At 44.3% G+C, this 16,914-nt stretch overlaps 1 protein-coding gene across 1 annotated transcript in view; it reads left to right on the top strand.

Moving 5' to 3' along the window:
* The first annotated feature begins 208 nt into the window (after nucleotides 1–208).
* bmper (BMP binding endothelial regulator) overlaps nucleotides 209–16,914 on the top strand; it is a 28,652-nt gene continuing 11,946 nt past the window's right edge. The window contains exons 1-3 of the mRNA XM_071470940.1: nucleotides 209–875; nucleotides 5,444–5,529; nucleotides 15,329–15,428. Of these exons, the coding sequence (XP_071327041.1) occupies nucleotides 770–875; nucleotides 5,444–5,529; nucleotides 15,329–15,428 (292 nt within the window). The 5' untranslated portion in view covers nucleotides 209–769. The remainder of the gene's footprint in view (nucleotides 876–5,443; nucleotides 5,530–15,328; nucleotides 15,429–16,914) is intronic.

The following is a 16,914-nucleotide window of genomic DNA, read 5'->3' as shown; positions in this document are numbered from 1 at the left end:
GCTCTCTCTCTCTCTCTCTCTCTCTCTCTCTCTCTCTGATTACTGATTAATAAAAAAAGAGAGGGAGTTCTGCGGGGTCTGGGGTCTGGATGGAGGAGGAGGACTGGGAGATGTCTGCAGGAGAGGACCACAGAGGGTCTGGAGGAGGTTCAGCGGAGGTCTGCAGGCAGGAGGAGGTCCCGGCTTCACAGAGGAGGCAGGACTTTCTGGCTCTGTGGTGCGCTCCAACACCAGAGGTCTGCTTTAATACGAGAGGAGGAGGAGAGGCAGGTCGACTTTACACTGCACAGTGAGAGAGAGAGAGAGAGAGAGGCTGAAGTCCACTCCTCCCGGACAGTCGGCATCCAGCATCCATGCGCCAAACGGACTGGGGGACTGGGGGCGCAGACTGAGACCAGCTCCCTCACTGATCCTCCGACAGGGAGTCAGAGCCGCTTTATCTGAGCCCGGATCAGCTCGGGATCCTGGGTCTGGACTGCGGGACCGCTCCCCTCGGGATTTGGGACTGATTTTCTCCATAAATGTTTTCCACCAGTTTCCGGGCTCCGGCGTGCGCACCCCCGCTCTGCGCGTCTTTGTCATTTTAATTTCTGCTTGATTGTCACTTTGCATTTCAGCGCGAACTGCCAGACTCTCCCGGCTGGAATAAAGAGGACGAGCCACGGGAGAGACGCTGACCGTGGATCTGCTTCACTTCATCTCTGGATTGATTTTTTTTTTAATTCCTCTAAAACCTCTTTGAATCTTTTTTCCTGGAGCAACCCCCAGGATGTTGCTCCGCTGCTGGAACCCTCCCTCCTGCTCCACCTGTAGGTTTCTCCTCTGCTTTCTGCTGCTGCTCCACACGCCGCGGTCCTCCTCCCCGCTGATTACAGGTGAGATTAAAGGGGTCGCAAGGCTCCGTAATAACGCGGCACAGCAGCCGCCGTGCGTAAAATCCACCGAACCCCCGGTTACTCAGTCTCCGTGTTCCCTCAGTCTGTTTTTATCCAGCGCCCAAACCAAGGTCACTGGAGTCTTTATATTTCTGAGCTGCGGGTCTTGAACCCTGAGTCTGACCTCAGTGAAGTGCTGTTCAGCAGGACGCACCAGCTCGGCCGCGCAGAAGAAGGACTCGAACCTTCTCTCCCGCCTGTTGCATCACCACGTTTTCTTAATTTGAGTTTTTATCTGATTATAAAGACAGTTGAAGTCCTGGCTACGGGTTGTGTGTAAGTGAGATTTTTTCTTGCTGAAGCTTCGTTAATCTTGACTCTGATCGTTCACAGGTCATTTTAGAGCAGGACGGTTTCCCGTTGAACCCGGGTTATCCTCTCTGTGCCACCCTGCAGACACTTGGCACGGTTGTTGTTTGCAGCGGCAGTTTTGTGCCTGACATGAGTCAATATCAAGTCAGACTTAAAGAAATGAGGCTAAACCAGGATTGGGATCTTCAGGATGAGAGGACTTAGTGAAATTATAAGAGACCTTCTCTCAGATTGTTGTTTTTGTCTCTACACGTTATAATTAACCCACTTTCTAAAGTGAAGCCCGGGCTGTAAAGTGTAAATCACTTCCCTCAGTGTGACAGCCTCTGCTCCCCAGCCGCCTGTCCTGCCTCCCCCCGCTCTGAGCGCCCCCCCGGCCCGCTCCCGGTCTCACAGCCGCATTGCATCATCGTCTGTTTGCCCCGCAGCGCCGCGGAGAGACCAGAATAAAAGAAACGGAGTGAATGAAAGGTGGAGGTGGAGGTGGAGGTGGCCCGGCCTACAGGGCACTGCATTAAACAGAGTTGATTATGATCTGGTTTCCGATTCTCCAGGGGTCATCTGGAGCGTTTCCATGACGACAGGAGTTAAATTTCTTGATAATTTAATGAACAAAATGAGAAACTATTTGCAAGAGATGATTCCAAACACAGGTTTCTCTTCCTCTACCAGAAATATAAACCTCCACATGCACCACAAATATCACACATGACTTCCCTGAGAAGAACCTCTGGATGGAAGGCCCCCCCTCTCCTGGCTGGTATCTCTGTTCCTGAGAGAGATGGGAGTCAGATGGGCCTCTGCGGTCGAACGTGCATCAGTGAAGGGAACTAACAAACTCTGAGTCGGGTGATGGAGGCTGCAGCAGATCAGATTCCTCCACCTGGCATCTCAAGTATGCAACTGTGTCATCTGCCTATTGTCTGCCCCCCCCTGCACATCAGGCGCCTCTGGGCTGTTTGTGGTCTTGCAGGCGAACGGTTGGAGGTGTCGGTGCAGCAGGTGGAGCAGCGTGTGCGGGGCCTGCAGCCTGTAGGTGTGGGGATGGTGTCTCTGTCTGTCCCACAGTGTCTCTGCGCCTCAGGTCTTCTCTGGACACTTGTTGCACGTCGCTCTCCCGGCTCTCTCTGCAGAGTCTGGCTTTGCTGAATCTGAGCTGTTCATGAGGCAGTTCAGGGCCCACAGTCACTGTCAGTTCCAGCCCAAACCTCCCAGACGCCACTGATTAGTTGGTTTACTGTTGTATGAAAAAAAAGAAAAAAAATGCATTTAGTGACAGAACAAACTAAAGTCTGCATGTATATAATCCTTCATAAATACTTCATTTACTCTGAAACAGACAGTGGTTGAATATAACTGAGTACATTTACTCTAGTAAACTTAAGCAGAAATCTGAGGTAGTTGTACTTCACCAGTATTTCTATTTCAAATATTGTTCTTTTGACAACTTTTACTTCGTAAGTTAAGATTTTACATCCAGAACATTTGATGATACTCAGCAGTGTATGGAGTCATTAAAATGAGCTTTAGGACATTTTTTTATATTTCAGTATCATTACTTTTACTAAAGTAAAGGGTCTGAATTATTCCTGTGACACTGGAAACAGAAAATGTGCCGCTCGTTCATATTTGAAGCTAATTCAAGACTTTTGAGAGGCACAGTTGTTGGTGTGGTGCTGAAAGGGTTAAAACATGAGAACTAGAGATTGAGTCATTTTCACTGCTGTTAACATTAAAAACTGGTAAAAGCAGAATGTTTTTTCTTTCTTCATCATTTAAATCATGTAGCTCTGATGTTTGAAGTGTGAAGAGGCGGCTTTATAAATAAAGTTTATCGTTATTATTTCTACATACAATCTGGATATGAGGCAAACTGGGCAGCTGAAAAGCAGGAGAGGAAGGTATTTTGTCAGACTGAGGATGAGGCCTCAGAGACCGACTGCCCCCTGCCCCTCCCGGCCTCACCCCCCACCACTCACAGCCATGCCAGTTTAATTGCACTCGAAGGCTGTAAATTTTACGGCGGTGGTGGAGTCGGCAGGGTTTGTCTGCTCGGCCTGAACCCACAGGCTGGTTTCTGCTGGGCTCAGAGAGGCGAGCTCAGGCGGCTCGGCTCGCGGCTGCTCTGCTGCGGTGAAGCCTGAGCCGGGCTGAGTCTTCACGGCCCTGATTCAGACTTTAAGGAACTGAACTAAGTGACAGTTCGACTTTGCTCTTCAAACAGACCTCAGTTGATGTGACTGTTGTTTCTGTTCTCACATGTTTAGTTCACAGTCATAATGGTGGCAGATTTACCAGTGAAATTCATAGTAATTGCAAACAACGGGTCCTTGGTTTCACACAGAGGTGGAAATAAGCAGCTCTCTCTCTTCTTGACGTTGATTTTGTTTGGCTGAATTTCCGCCTGGTAGATTCTATCAGCTTCAGTTCGCTCATTAAGCTAATTTTAGGGTAAATATGTTATTAAAGCAAACATTTTGATAAAGGGTCCTAAATATGCACTCGATGGCCACGTGCATTATAACAGGCTAACAGACGGAGGCTAAAGCTAACAGGTCTCAGCCTAAAAGTCAGCGTCCTCACAAGAATATTAACATAGAAGACATGGAAGTAAAGAAACAGTATTGTTCTTGTAAAGCAGTGTTGAGCTGGTCACTTCCTGGTATTTAACAGATTGTTTCACTTTAAATGTTACAAGACAAAAAGCTTTAAGATGAGGAGTAACTGGTGTGTTAGCCGCTATCTCGGCTAACGCTGCTGGGGTTGCTGAAGTGCAAACGTTAGCGTAACTCTGGCTTTCACACAGTGGGAAACGTAACACGGCAGATGTGGTCGTCGTCTGCAAAAACACACACAAACTAATTTAGGTAATGATGTACCGTTGTATTTGGCATTAGCTTGGTTACTACTGTAGGTAGGAAGCTAGTTAGCTAAACATGCTAACAGTTGCAGCCTGCATTTGGGCAGACAAACAAACTGTTTCGTCCATTATTTAAATTTTGTTTTTTTTCTTTTTGTTTTTTCAAAGGTTTTAACAAAAAAACAGCCTCCAAACTCTTTAAACCTCTTATTAGCCTCCCATCCACAGAATCATGGATGTTTCAGTTCGACAGGCCGTTCATCACCTGAGTCCTCAACATCACAGGAAGCCAAACAGTAAACAGGTCAAGAGTTAGAGGTCACAGGTCACTGATAATAGACTGACCATGTATTGATCCCAAATGCTCTTAGTCTGGGGTTTTAGAGTCTTTCATCACTGTGCAGTTTTAAAAAGTTTTTGCTTTAACTTTAGAGATGAACTGAATAAATGAAGGTTTTAGCCTGAAGTGGACAAATGTTTCATGATTCACAAAGGTCGTGAGGTCTGGTGTGTTCTGACATTTCATAATGACCAGAGTCCTAAAAAAGTAAATGAGGTGATTTATGCTCGGACAGTGTGAGAAATTCTTGTCCTCAGAGAGACAGGATCAGCCGGAGGAGACATTGATGGAAACAGGAAATAGTTTGACACTCAAACAGAGCGCTCACGGGTGGAGAGTTACCTTCACCTCCGACGACCCTGGTTCAACCTCCAGCTCGTGACAATAAGTTCCTACTGGGAAGGAAGTTTTCATTTAGAGAGTCAAAACAAATCTGACACATGAACAAACAGCTGAGCATTGGCCCCGGGCCTCGTTCCTCTCTGAGCGGGAAGGACTGCTGGACTGTGAGATGTTGACATCTGTCTGCTTCTACCCATAAACCCTTGTGTTTGGGGTTGTTTCCTGTGGTTGGTTCAGATTACGCTCGTAACAAACTGACTGACTCACGTTTTTAAGACCTCAGTTTAAACGTCTTGTACCTGGACTGATGGAGGAGAAACTGCAGAGTTTAAATAATCCACTCAGAACATGTTGGCTTTGAACGCACCCTGATATTGCAAATGAAGCCTGGTTAATACATGACTAGAGTCAATATTATCAGCTGCTGTACCAGTGTAGCAGTGTGATGTCAGTGTCAACAAACTGGACGTTTCATACAAACAGAAGAAGCAGTGAAGCAACAGCAGCTGGATCGCGTCCATTAACCCACAGTGCTATGATAAGCTGAAGAAACTCGTTTATCCATTTATTAAAGGGATATTGATTAGTGCAGCTTTAAAGGACCCTTCTCTGCCCATGTGTCGGTCTGACTCAGCTTCCTCCTGTCCTTCACAGGTACCGAGGCCAGCTGTGACAACGAGGGAGAGGTCCTCCACATCCCCAACATCACCGACAACCCCTGCATCACCTGCGTGTGTCTGGTGAGAACAACCACTTTCACTTTCATCAGTTTGTCTCATGACATTGAGTCGCTGCCGTCTCGCCGTCTCGACCATGTTTGCTCCCAGGAAACTCTTTTGATGTGTAATTGCTGCTCCAGGTTTTTCCATTCAGACTGATAGTAGGAAAAGCTGCGATAGTAATATTTATAAAGCTGATTAATGGGCTTTGTGTGGTTGTATGTTTCTTATCGGTAGATTGTGAAAGATTTGCTACAGGCAGACACCAGACTTTGGAAATACAGGAAATGAAATGGTTTTTGGCGGGAGTTTCGATGAAACGTGAGGCGTGGATCGTTGTTGTAAAATCAGTGCAGTCCGACATGTCAACCAGTTCAGAAAAGAGAAAGAAAAAAATAAGATGTGTTAATGCAACTTTCTGTTTACAGGATGTTTAGTGGGACCTGAGGAGTGTGTTTTGTGAGGGAAGCAGTTCAGAATGCGACTTCTACAGTTTTGTGAGGGCAACATGAAGCAGGGATTGTTTGTTTTAACAGACAGACCTGTCGTCACGCTGTCTTGGCTCGGCCCGGCTGTTAAAATCTGCCTACAAAATGTTAAGGGACAACTCTTTCCTGGAACATGTGCTCTTTGACCTCTGACCCCCCCTCAATAATACCTTGCCACCCCCCTCGCTGCTGTAGAGGTCTTTGTTTTTGGAGATGAGAATGAACCAATGAGGCTTTTCTGTGTCACTGCTCCGACATCGACTGAAAGAGAGCGTTCGGTTTTTAAAAGGCGTCACATGACCTGAGTTTACCCTCCAGGAAACAGGCGGGTGTGGACTTGAGGGGTGTGTGTGGGTGTGTGTGTGTGTGTGTGTGTGTGTACAGTGTATTCACATGCTGTATTCCTCACATATGCATTTACAGGAACATGCTCGTCTCTGATTGGCCTGCAGGTTCAGACTGTAAATCAAACGTAAGCATATCTCTGGTGAGCAGTTTGTCAGTTGGTGTTGTGTTAGTTTGTGTGTAACCATAGCAACAATGCTGATTCTCAACAGTTAAAGGAGTAGTTTCACATTTTGGGAAACCTGCTTATTCCCTCTATTGTTGAGAGTTTGATCAGAGGATTGATCACGCTCATGTTTTCACGTGTGAAGCTACAGCGAGCAGCCGGTTAGCTCAGCCAGTACACTGCACCTCATGTTATATTAGGTTTGTTTAATCTGTGGAAAGCTGGAAGTGTCAAAGCTTCATGTTGTGGTTTTATCAGCAGGTTGTGTGTCAGAAAACATGTTGGCTGGGACCCGTTTTCAGAGGTCACAGCTCTTTAAAGGGCTCAGTGTAGCTGAACCAGGCTGAAGGTTGTACGAGTCTTTTCTGTGTTTGTCGACTCAACTTCCAGACTTTCTCACCTCAGATGCTGCTTTCAGTCATTCCCATGAAAAGTGACAGAAGTAATTGAGTGAAGAATGAAGGAAAAGAGAGAATTAAAGAGCTTGAGAGAGAAGTTCAGACCCCGCCTACATTCTCACCTGCACACACCTGTCAGAAAGCTGCTTTCAGACGCTTTAAACTGAGAGACAACAATGACAGAGGTGAGGCTGCAGAAAGCATTGTTCCCTTTCTTCTGCTGTGGTGATTGGTGATGGTGCAGCAGCTTTAATGCACTCTGAGGCCTCCTGATATAAGAAACCAGACCAGGTACAAACCTGGATCAGGTGGAGGAATATCACAGGACAAGGCCGTTATTTATCCTCTCTTCAGTTATTATTTTCTCACAATGGGACAACTGCTTGCTTACACTTATTCATGTCAAGTACAACTGTCTGTATCTGAACCCAGCCCCCGGTTGGCTTTCTGAAAGCTTCCACTGGCTCCTGATTGGCTGCTCTGAGGCTCCCGTCGTCCTCTGTGTTATCAGGCAGCCATCAGCCAAAGCCCTGCTGAATGCTATCAGTCATCAGCAGGCAATGGCCGGCCTTTCATCTCTACTTTTACCCCCCACCCCCACCCCTCCCCTCCACACACGCACACCACCCTGCATACACTCACACACACACACACACACACACTAATAACCTTACATACATTAAGGGTTCAAACTTTATTGAATTTGGCCTTTGTTTATCTCCCTAAACTTTTTAAAACCCAGATGTGTTTTCTCTGCCTTCCTGCATAAACTCAGATATCAGTTCTCATTCTCGCATCTCATTGGTTGACACACTTGCTCTGTAGATTTTAAGTTTTAGTCAAAGAACAAATACTGGACATAGCAAATTGTTAAAGGTTTATATTCTTCATGAGACATAAACCCAAATACAGATAAATACAGATTTCACCTGTTTGTTTCAAACGGTCACTGATTTATTTGTTGAAATATCAGCTAGAGAGTGTAGCTGAGTTTTCTCTTCTCTCTCTGTCAGTAGAAGTTTAATCTGGTCCTTCCTCATCATCGGAGGATCCTGTTTACTCTCAGATCTGATGAATAATTTCCTCTTGTCGCAGGAAACAAAACATTTTGATGCTTGATAAAAAAACATCCAGGTTGAAATCAGGATTTTTTAACGATAACCAGGAAAAAAAAGAGGAAGCACTGAGTCTTACATGCACAGAACCTCAACATGTTCCCAGTCCCTGCACCTCCACCGGCTCCTGTGTCGCCGTTCTGTCTTTGGGGGGTTGGGGAGCCATCGGGGCACCAGTGTCACTCATACATGGAGGGAATGAGTGGGGTGGGGGGTTGGCTCCTCAGTGGATCCAGAGTACCTGCTAATGGCTCTGTGGGCAGGACACACACACACACACACACACACACACACACAGAAGAGCCATTGTGTGTGTCCGGGTGAGGCCGGGCGCTGTAATGGGGCCAGGAGTAGACGTGGCTGACAGACTGACTGACAGGCAGGTCGCCATGACGATCTGTTATCTTGGAGGGAGTCAGCCCGTCTCCGTCACGCTCTTCATCGTCCTCGTCTATCTGTCTGTCCATCTCCGTGTCTTTTTCCACTCTCTCATCGGGCTCTTCCTGCCTTCACTCAGATTGGCTCCTTTTTTTTTTCTTCACTCCGTCACTTGTTTGATTTCAGATTTTGCCCCTGCGCCAGTTTTTTCCTCTCCTCTCAGCATCATGTGGGGACAAGAGGGGTCAGTTTTTAGCGTCAGGCCAGGTGAGCTGTCGGATGTATGTCTGGAGATCTTGACTCTGGCCTGGTTGATAGTTTGTCTCGTTATTCTGGTCACATGAAAAGATGAAGATATTAAGCACATCTGGGGACAAACAGGAAGCCACAGACCTTCTAACCCCAGGTGTGTGATGTTATTGTGACCAAAGGCTTTTCAAATGATCAGGTCAGTTGTGTGTGGACAAAATGAACAGTCTCATTTCTCTCAGTGTTTGACTCACTTGGTGTTTAAATGCTCCAGTGTCAGTGCAGCATATTTTCCACAGCTGTAACAGAAGCTACAGCAACAACGTTCCCACGTAAAGATCCTGATGTGATTCATCACATATCTCGGTGTGAGTTTCATGTGTTGGTTTGAGAGTCGGCCGCTGATCTTTACAAGCTGATCTGTTGGCAAATCAAACCCAGGGGACGAATATTAAGTTTACAGTGAACTCTTTGAAGTGCGTCTTACTTAAAAAGATTATAATCTGGAAAACCTCTGAGCAGAGAAGCTGTTTTTCCAGCCAGTCCTCCAACAAGCAAACAGGTCGTTTTCTTCAGGCCTCTGATACGACCCACAGCAGCCCCGACGGTGGCAGGTGTGCCGGACCTTGGTTGTCATGGTTACAATAATAAACACATAGACTGTAGCCAGAGCGGCATACCTACCTTCATCGCCATGGTTACTATAATAACATCACGTCTTGGTTAGGTTTAGGAAAAGATGTTGATTTGACTTAAAATCAGTACTTCCTCAACATTAGATGGTCTTTGTTGTCATGGTTACAATAATAACAATGAACGGTCATGGACAATAGAAACAACATAAGCTGCTCCTGTCACATGGGAATCGAACACCGCTCTCCTGGGTCATATTCATCCATCCACCCCAACCTCCTCCTGACGTGGACTCTGTCGCTCTATAAACTACGTCACCGCACTTTTCCCTTTGCTCCTGTCATCATTACTACGACCACTAGATGTCGCCTAGCAACAAAACCTAACAATGGGTCATGGTAACCTGCTGACAGACGACCTGTGACCCTGTTGTTACAGGTCAGTGTCACATGACTGCACCTGACAAACTGGTGGATTCCTGACCTCACGGTTTGAATCCAGTCCCGTGCAGGTGGTAGAGTTTGTAGTTACCTGACCCTAACTTCACTTTAACCACAGTTTATCTTCACGTGAAGCTGAGGTCAGTGCGGTGATCCGTGACTGAACAGTTGTCGTTTGAACATCAGTCATAAACATCTACGCCGCCGCTCTCATCCTGCTGCGACTTAATATGAGTTTAACTGCAGCAGGAGGAGCTCCACTCCCAGCAGTAAAGAGGTCAAAGGTCAGAAGTCACTGGAAGCAACCTGTTTGAGCTGAGCTCTGTGTATCTCTCTGGAAGCTGTGGGTGAGTGTTTTACTCCATGTGTGCCTGTGATCGATCTCAGAGGAAGGTAAAGGTCGTTTCCTGTCAGTGTCTCAACTCAAACAGCAGCTGATCAATACAGGAGGTTTACCCAATAATCACCTGATCACACTGAGACAACACTAGCTCTATTATCTATTGTGTTCTACTCTAATGTGTGTCCCTCTGCATATATGAATATCAATTAAAATAAGTTTAATGATGTCGCATTTGGCTCATGTTTCAAAATAAAAGCACAAGACAGATAAAAAGTAAAAAGTAGAACTAAGAGTAAATATGAATGTAAAGAGAACAGAGTGTCAGACAGGGAGAGATAACAGGATGGGCTCAGTGGAGGAGGAGAACAAAGGACAAGCAAACAACCAAAACTCATTAGAGTCAAACAGAACTTTGGATTATAATTAACTAATTAAATAATATTGTGACCTCAGAGTCTTTAAGAGAGAACAAAAACCCATGAAAACTACATTTATTACAGTGTTCCTCAGTGATTTGTGAGAAAGTGGAGACGGAAGAAAAACTGATACAAGATGCTTTTTAAATGAAGGGGCCAAGTTATTAGTCAATCAACAGAAAATTGATCAGAAACAAGATAATCAATTCACCACAATTTTTTTTACAGAGAAATGACAAATATTTCCTGTTTCCAACTTCTCCAGTGTTTAGGATTTATTGTTTTTCAGTTTTATGTCATAGTAAATTGAAAGTTTGGGTTTTAAACTGTTGGTCAAAGGAAACGAGCAACATGAAGACGTCAACTTTACAACTTTATTCCTCAGACCTTTATCACTGCAGCAAGAGCAGCTTGTCTGTGTGACTTTAACTTTATAAATGTCAGATGACATTTATAAAGAAATATTAAATGAGTCCACGAACATCAACACACTCTGTCACTCGTCCTCTACTGCAGCCAGCTGGGGGCGGGGTTTCAACTCTGCTGGAGGTAAAAAAGCATCTCCTCATGATCAACTCCACTTCCATCGGCGTCTTTCTGCGGACGTCTCGTCCCTAAGCTACTGTGGCTCCTGCTCTCCAGCGGGGGGTCGCGACCTATTTGCTTTGGAGGAAGGGTGAAAGGTGAAAGGTGGTGAAGGGGGTTAAGGTTAGGGGCATCGGGAGGGGTTGGAGCTTAAGTTGAGAGCTGCTCTCCTGCGCTGACAGACGCTGACTGATCTCTCCATCAGACAGCAGGAAAAGGTGGAGAGGAGGAGGAGGAGGAGGAGGAGAGACGTAGAGAGAGTGATGGGAAAACAAAGTGTGAGAGAAAAAGACATAACAACATTTAGGCCAGTAAATCTCATTAGATTTAAATTGAAACTGGAGAAGAAAAACGAAAGAAAGAAAATGAGAGAAATTGATGGAGACAGAGGAAAAGAAAGTGATGGATGAGGGAGAAGGAAGAAGAAAAAAAACACTGATGAAGAGACTCAGGGAACATTGCCGCCTCCTAGTGGCAGAGCAGCCCTACTGTCGCACAGTTTGATCCAGTGAAGAAGAAAAGATCATTTAATGTTAAATAACTGAGATGTTTTCTACTTAATTTTCTTTGAATGATCGGTTTTATCCATAAATTAATCACTCAAACTCTCGTCCAACATTTAGATTTGTTGGAAATATTCTGTCTCCTGATGGAATCTGAACTAACTTTGCTTTTTACTCTGGTGAAGAAATAATTTAATAAACAGCAAAATATCTGCATCTGTGCACATCCTCAGTTAACATCTGTAATATCATGCAGAACTAAATGACAAAAAAACAACAGGCTACAAGTCAGAATTTGACCTTCTTTAACAATTTGCAGCAATTTTTTAAATGTGCAGTTTCATTTTTTTCACACTCTGAAATCTGTGTTGTTATTAAACCTTCAAAATATGAAAGAAAAAAATTCATATTTTACTCTCAGAAAGATTTCAGAGATCTTTTCTTAAGAAAGACTAGAACATTAAACCTGCTTATTTAAAGTGCTGTCACATGACGGCTCTTATCTGCACTTAACTGATGTTTCTAACGTCGTTATTACCCCCAGACAACATTACATTCAAGGGTTTCACGTCATGAAAAACAGAACCAACAAGCGTATATGAGAACACTTAAACACTGCTGCAGCTCTCTGACGCTGAGCAGTTAAAGCTGCTGAAGTCTGTGAATAATGGAATTAGTGTCGTTGAATGTAACCTTCACTAATGACGTTAGTAAATGATTGAATTGACCTGATTGAGTTTGGATACTGTCTGAGTCTATTCTTGTTTCTTCACACTGAAATCTCGTGTTTCCGGGACGTTCAGAGATTCAGTCACTGAACTCATGAGCTTCAGGGTCGTCCTGCGTGGACTGTGTCAGGTGACAACCTCGAATCTACGACATTTAAACTTGAAGCTCTGAGGTAAAGTTTTTCCACCAGACTATCAGGTAAAAACTGATGTTTTCATTTAGTGGTGAAGTTAAAGTAAATTTATGAGTAAAGAGAAACGACTGATGGATTCAGTTAAAGTGGAAAACCTTGTATCTCCGTACAGTAGCATGTAAACAAAGACTTAATCACACACAGACTTTCTCTTTCTCTGACACACACTTTCAAACATACCAGCACTTTAGAGTGTGTGAGTGTGTGAGTGTGTGTGTGAGTGTGTGTGTGTGTTGTGGGGGTCGTCACCCTCGGCGACAGACAGCTGTCCAGTCGTCCAGCCTTGGTGCCGCAGTGGTATGTCGAGTGTTTATAAGGCGTGGTGACCCATTGTGACCTTTGACCCTGAGACAAGGAGGGTGATGGTTGGGGGGGGGTCACATATACTAAAACCACTTTGTGCTAATGGACAACAGGAGACAGAGAGAAGGACATGACCTTGGAGTCTCCAGATCTTTAAAGGGTTGTTCCAGTGTTTTTTTTAATTTAAATTTATTTTACATCGCAGCTGATTGTTCTGGACGACAAACTGCTGCTGTGTCTGAACTTCACTTTGTTATTTACATTCACCTCTGTAAGTTACAGTCACTTGACCTCTGAACTCCATCATCAGGCACCACAGATTAAATATGCAAAAGTCTTTGTGACTCCATCGTTATGAGGTTGTGCTGTAAAGATTTCACGACAGCAGGTAAACTTCAATATGGTACCAAGATAATGAAAATTTGAGAAACATTAATGGAGACTTGATGCTCAGTGTGATGGACAGTACGTTTCTAACAGATCTGATCATCTCTGTGTAATTGAATGGACTCTGTCACTTTTTCATTGCCTCAGAGGAACCTTGTGTTGCAGCAGGAGACATGATTATTGTCTCTTCTTCTTATTCTAAGCCGCTAACAGCGAAGCCTGGAGGGTTGATAGTGAAACTGATTGTGACTGATCCTGATTCAGCCGAGCTCTTCCAGCACCTGTTGCTCACAGATGAGCTGCAGATGAGACCGTTCACCAGCCGTCCTGTTGTGTCACAGCAGCTTCTTCCTGCTCTGGTGACCAGGCTGATCCCTCTGTGGTTCTTTGATCGATGAGCAGAGGTCAGACGATCCTGTGGGAGGTGAAGCCCATGAGAGACTCAGGATCTAATCTGGACACTGAGACATCAGCTTCATGTGGATTTTAGATTTTAGCATCAACACTATAAAAGCTCAAATTGTCTATAAACAAAAACCTTCTGTACTTTTTGCAGAATTTGTTGCTCTTTTTTTTGCATGAATCTGAAAGTGCAAAGTGAGATTTTATCCTTTGCCTTTTTCTTTCCTTCTCTCTCTTGCTGATTTTACTTCCTGTTCCCTCTTTCCATCTCCTCCCTCCTCCTCCCTCCTCTGTCATGACATCATCTGTCCTCGATGTGGTTGGGGTTTAGCCGGAGCGCTGCTGCTATATTAAACCGCCCTGATTTATTTTGGCCACTCTTTTGATCCGTCCTCGTTAGAGCCGCCTGCCACAGTGCCACAGGGGCCACAGGGCCACGGGGACCCACCAGCCTCCACTTTATAAACCCTCACAGTGTGTAAAATAAAACACACGCAGCATGTGGATAGAATCAGCAGTAAAAGCTGGGTGTGAAAGCAGAGCGGATTAAACGAGCACAGATCCAGTCCCACGGTGCAGCCGGCGGTGATGACGGATACGGCGTGCGGCGTTTCTGGAGGTGACTGGACGACTGTTGAGCTGGTGTGAAAATTCACAGCTACACTGTGAACACTGAGTCACTTTCTGTCCAGAAACTGGTGCAAACGTTAAACCTGTGATGAGGCCTGATCTCAGAGCACACAGGTGATGTTCTCATGTATAATATAATATAGCCCACGTTAATGAAGGATGAGGCTGCTGTAATTTTATCTCTCATTTATTATTATAAATATCAACAAATTACCCAGAAGACGCTAAAACCAGCAGTGAAGTTTATGCTACTAATGTGTTGTCAGTGACGCCACAATCAACCTTACAGGGTGTTTTTTAACCCTAACCCCCTACAGTGGCAGGCATACTGGACCTTGGTTGTCATGGTTACAATAATAAACCATGGTTACTATACTAATGAGCACCGCTCTCCTGTGTCATATTCATCCATCCACCCCAACCTCCTCCTGACGTGGACTTTGTCGCTCTATAAACTACGTCACCGCACTCATCATTACTATGACCACTAGATGTCGCCTAGCAACAGAACCTAACGATGGGTCATAGTAACCTGCTGACAGACGACCTGTGGGCTCGTTTGTTACAGGAGGACAGTTGTTGAAAGATACAGGAAGCAGCAGGATGAAGAACTGAGCGCCGTGTTGAAGGTTTCACCTGATGCACCAGTTTGTCTCTGTCATGTGCTTTAATATTGTCATGGCAACAGCGGAGCTCTGTGGGGCTGAGGCTACAGTAAATCAGGCTGTGACTGCACAGGGGACAGCGGGAGAATCTATTTGTAGAAGACAAAACTCTTTGTTTGCAACATAATTTAAAAAGTTGATGATTCCTCTTTAATCTGAACTCTTGGGGCTGGTTACCTCCAGTGATGGACTTTAATGACGGGCTCCTGTGAAGCTTCCATTTTATTTTGCTTTTTCAGACACGTTCAGGCACAAGTGTCTTTTTTAAGTCACATATTTTCAGGTTTTTTGATTTACACTGATAATCACAGTAACTCCAATATGACATGAACCTGCTGTTGTCATTTATCTACAAGAGATTACTGTGTCTGGTCAATTCTAAAATTTGTGCTGATTAAACTACAACTTTGCGTTTTTAATAAAGTTCCCCTCCCTCCTCCTCTCTGCTACAGGAAGGGAAGGCAGACTGCAAACAGGAGAAATGTCCGCTGGTCTCTGAAGACTGTGCTCTGGTGGTGAAACAGACTGGAGCCTGCTGTGAGAGGTGTAAAGGTATAAGACAAACACATGCACAAGTAAATGTATAGTTGAAAAACACCTTCTGTTTTCGTCATAATTGTTTAGGTCACGTTAAAATCCTTAACCTGAATTTAAACTCGAATCTTACACTGTAAAAAACATGAATGTAGCATCTATGACATCAACCACAGAGTACGGTAATGAAGGAACATTGTGAGGCCTTGATTTGATTTTATTCACTGACGTCAGTGGCAGCAGAAGACATGCAGAGCGTGATAGGCTGAGACACCTGTCAATCAAACAGTACCTGATCTTAATCCTTAAAGGATGACACCAATGTGTTTGAAAGTGTTTGCTCCTCAGCTCATATGTATTTGTTGACCAATTCTAAATGAAAGTAGGTTTAGATTTTTGAATGTGCATCTTCAAATCGACCAAATCAATTAGCAAACAAAAGTCTGCCCACAGGACCTCACAGCAACACTGAAACTTGTGTTGTTATGGATCATCTGACTGAAGTTTCAAGAGTCTATAGTCATTGGTTTCTTCTTAATGAAACAGTTCTTGTGATTGTGAAATTTCCTCTTGTCGATAAAAAGTTTTTTGTGGTTTTTCCATCAACGTTGATACAGTTTGAGCATTGAAGCTTCCAGCAGCTTCCAGAGGAAACTGCACCTCAACACTCAGTCAGTTCATACCCTGAGTAAAGCTCAGTGAGGAGGATGTTCCTGCTCTGTCTGCACTTATGAAGCTCTGTGGTTAGAAATATAAAAACTCACACACACACACTCAGCTGGGGCGCGGCCCTTTTGTTTGTGGTTCTCTGTTTTACGACGCAGCAGCACTTCGTTAAGAGCGGTGGAACGAGCTGAAGTCGGAGGTGGAGAGCCCCGTGTTGCCGTGGCAACCCTTGTTAGTTTTCTATTGTGCGGTTGACTTGTGGCCACTGTGACCCAAATTTAGGACCCCACTATGTCATATCACTGTTTTCTCACTTTTATGAAATCATACACACAGTTGAAGAGAATCACAGCCAGACTGCATCAGTTTATTGGGAACAAACTAGTTTAAAATCAACATAATTAACCACTTCATACACACAAGCCTACTGAGTTACACTTGGTCTGAAGTGCCCTCAAGCTGGAGTATAAAAAATATATATTATATAAAAGAATAGAATTTAAGTCATTAAAATAAAAAATAGATTCGTTTTGAGTGTACATTAATTCTTGACTTTGGGAAAAGCCGTTCGATGATAAAATAATCTTAAGGTCTACTTACTGGCTTTTGTTCTGGACCTTTCAACAGCATCTTGTGACCTTCAGCAGCGAATTCTCACAATTACTTAAACCATCTCAGCTTTGTCTTGAACGCTGGTCATTGATGTGGACAATTAAAAACTGATTTTTGTTCTTGTTATTTAACATAAAATTAATTTAACACCTTTGAAAACATGGTTTAAATGTTACATATTTTTATCACATTAAATATTCATGACAATTAAAATTAAATTTTTTCC

The sequence above is a fragment of the Trachinotus anak genome, unplaced genomic scaffold, assembly GCF_046630095.1.
Source record: "Trachinotus anak isolate AG129_WGS33_773 ecotype Australia unplaced genomic scaffold, CSIRO_AGI_Tana_v1 ptg000032l, whole genome shotgun sequence".
NCBI classification, from domain to species: Eukaryota; Metazoa; Chordata; class Actinopteri; order Carangiformes; family Carangidae; genus Trachinotus; species Trachinotus anak.
The sequence above is the reverse complement of the archived record's forward strand: the minus strand, read 5'-3'. Positions and strand labels throughout refer to the sequence as shown.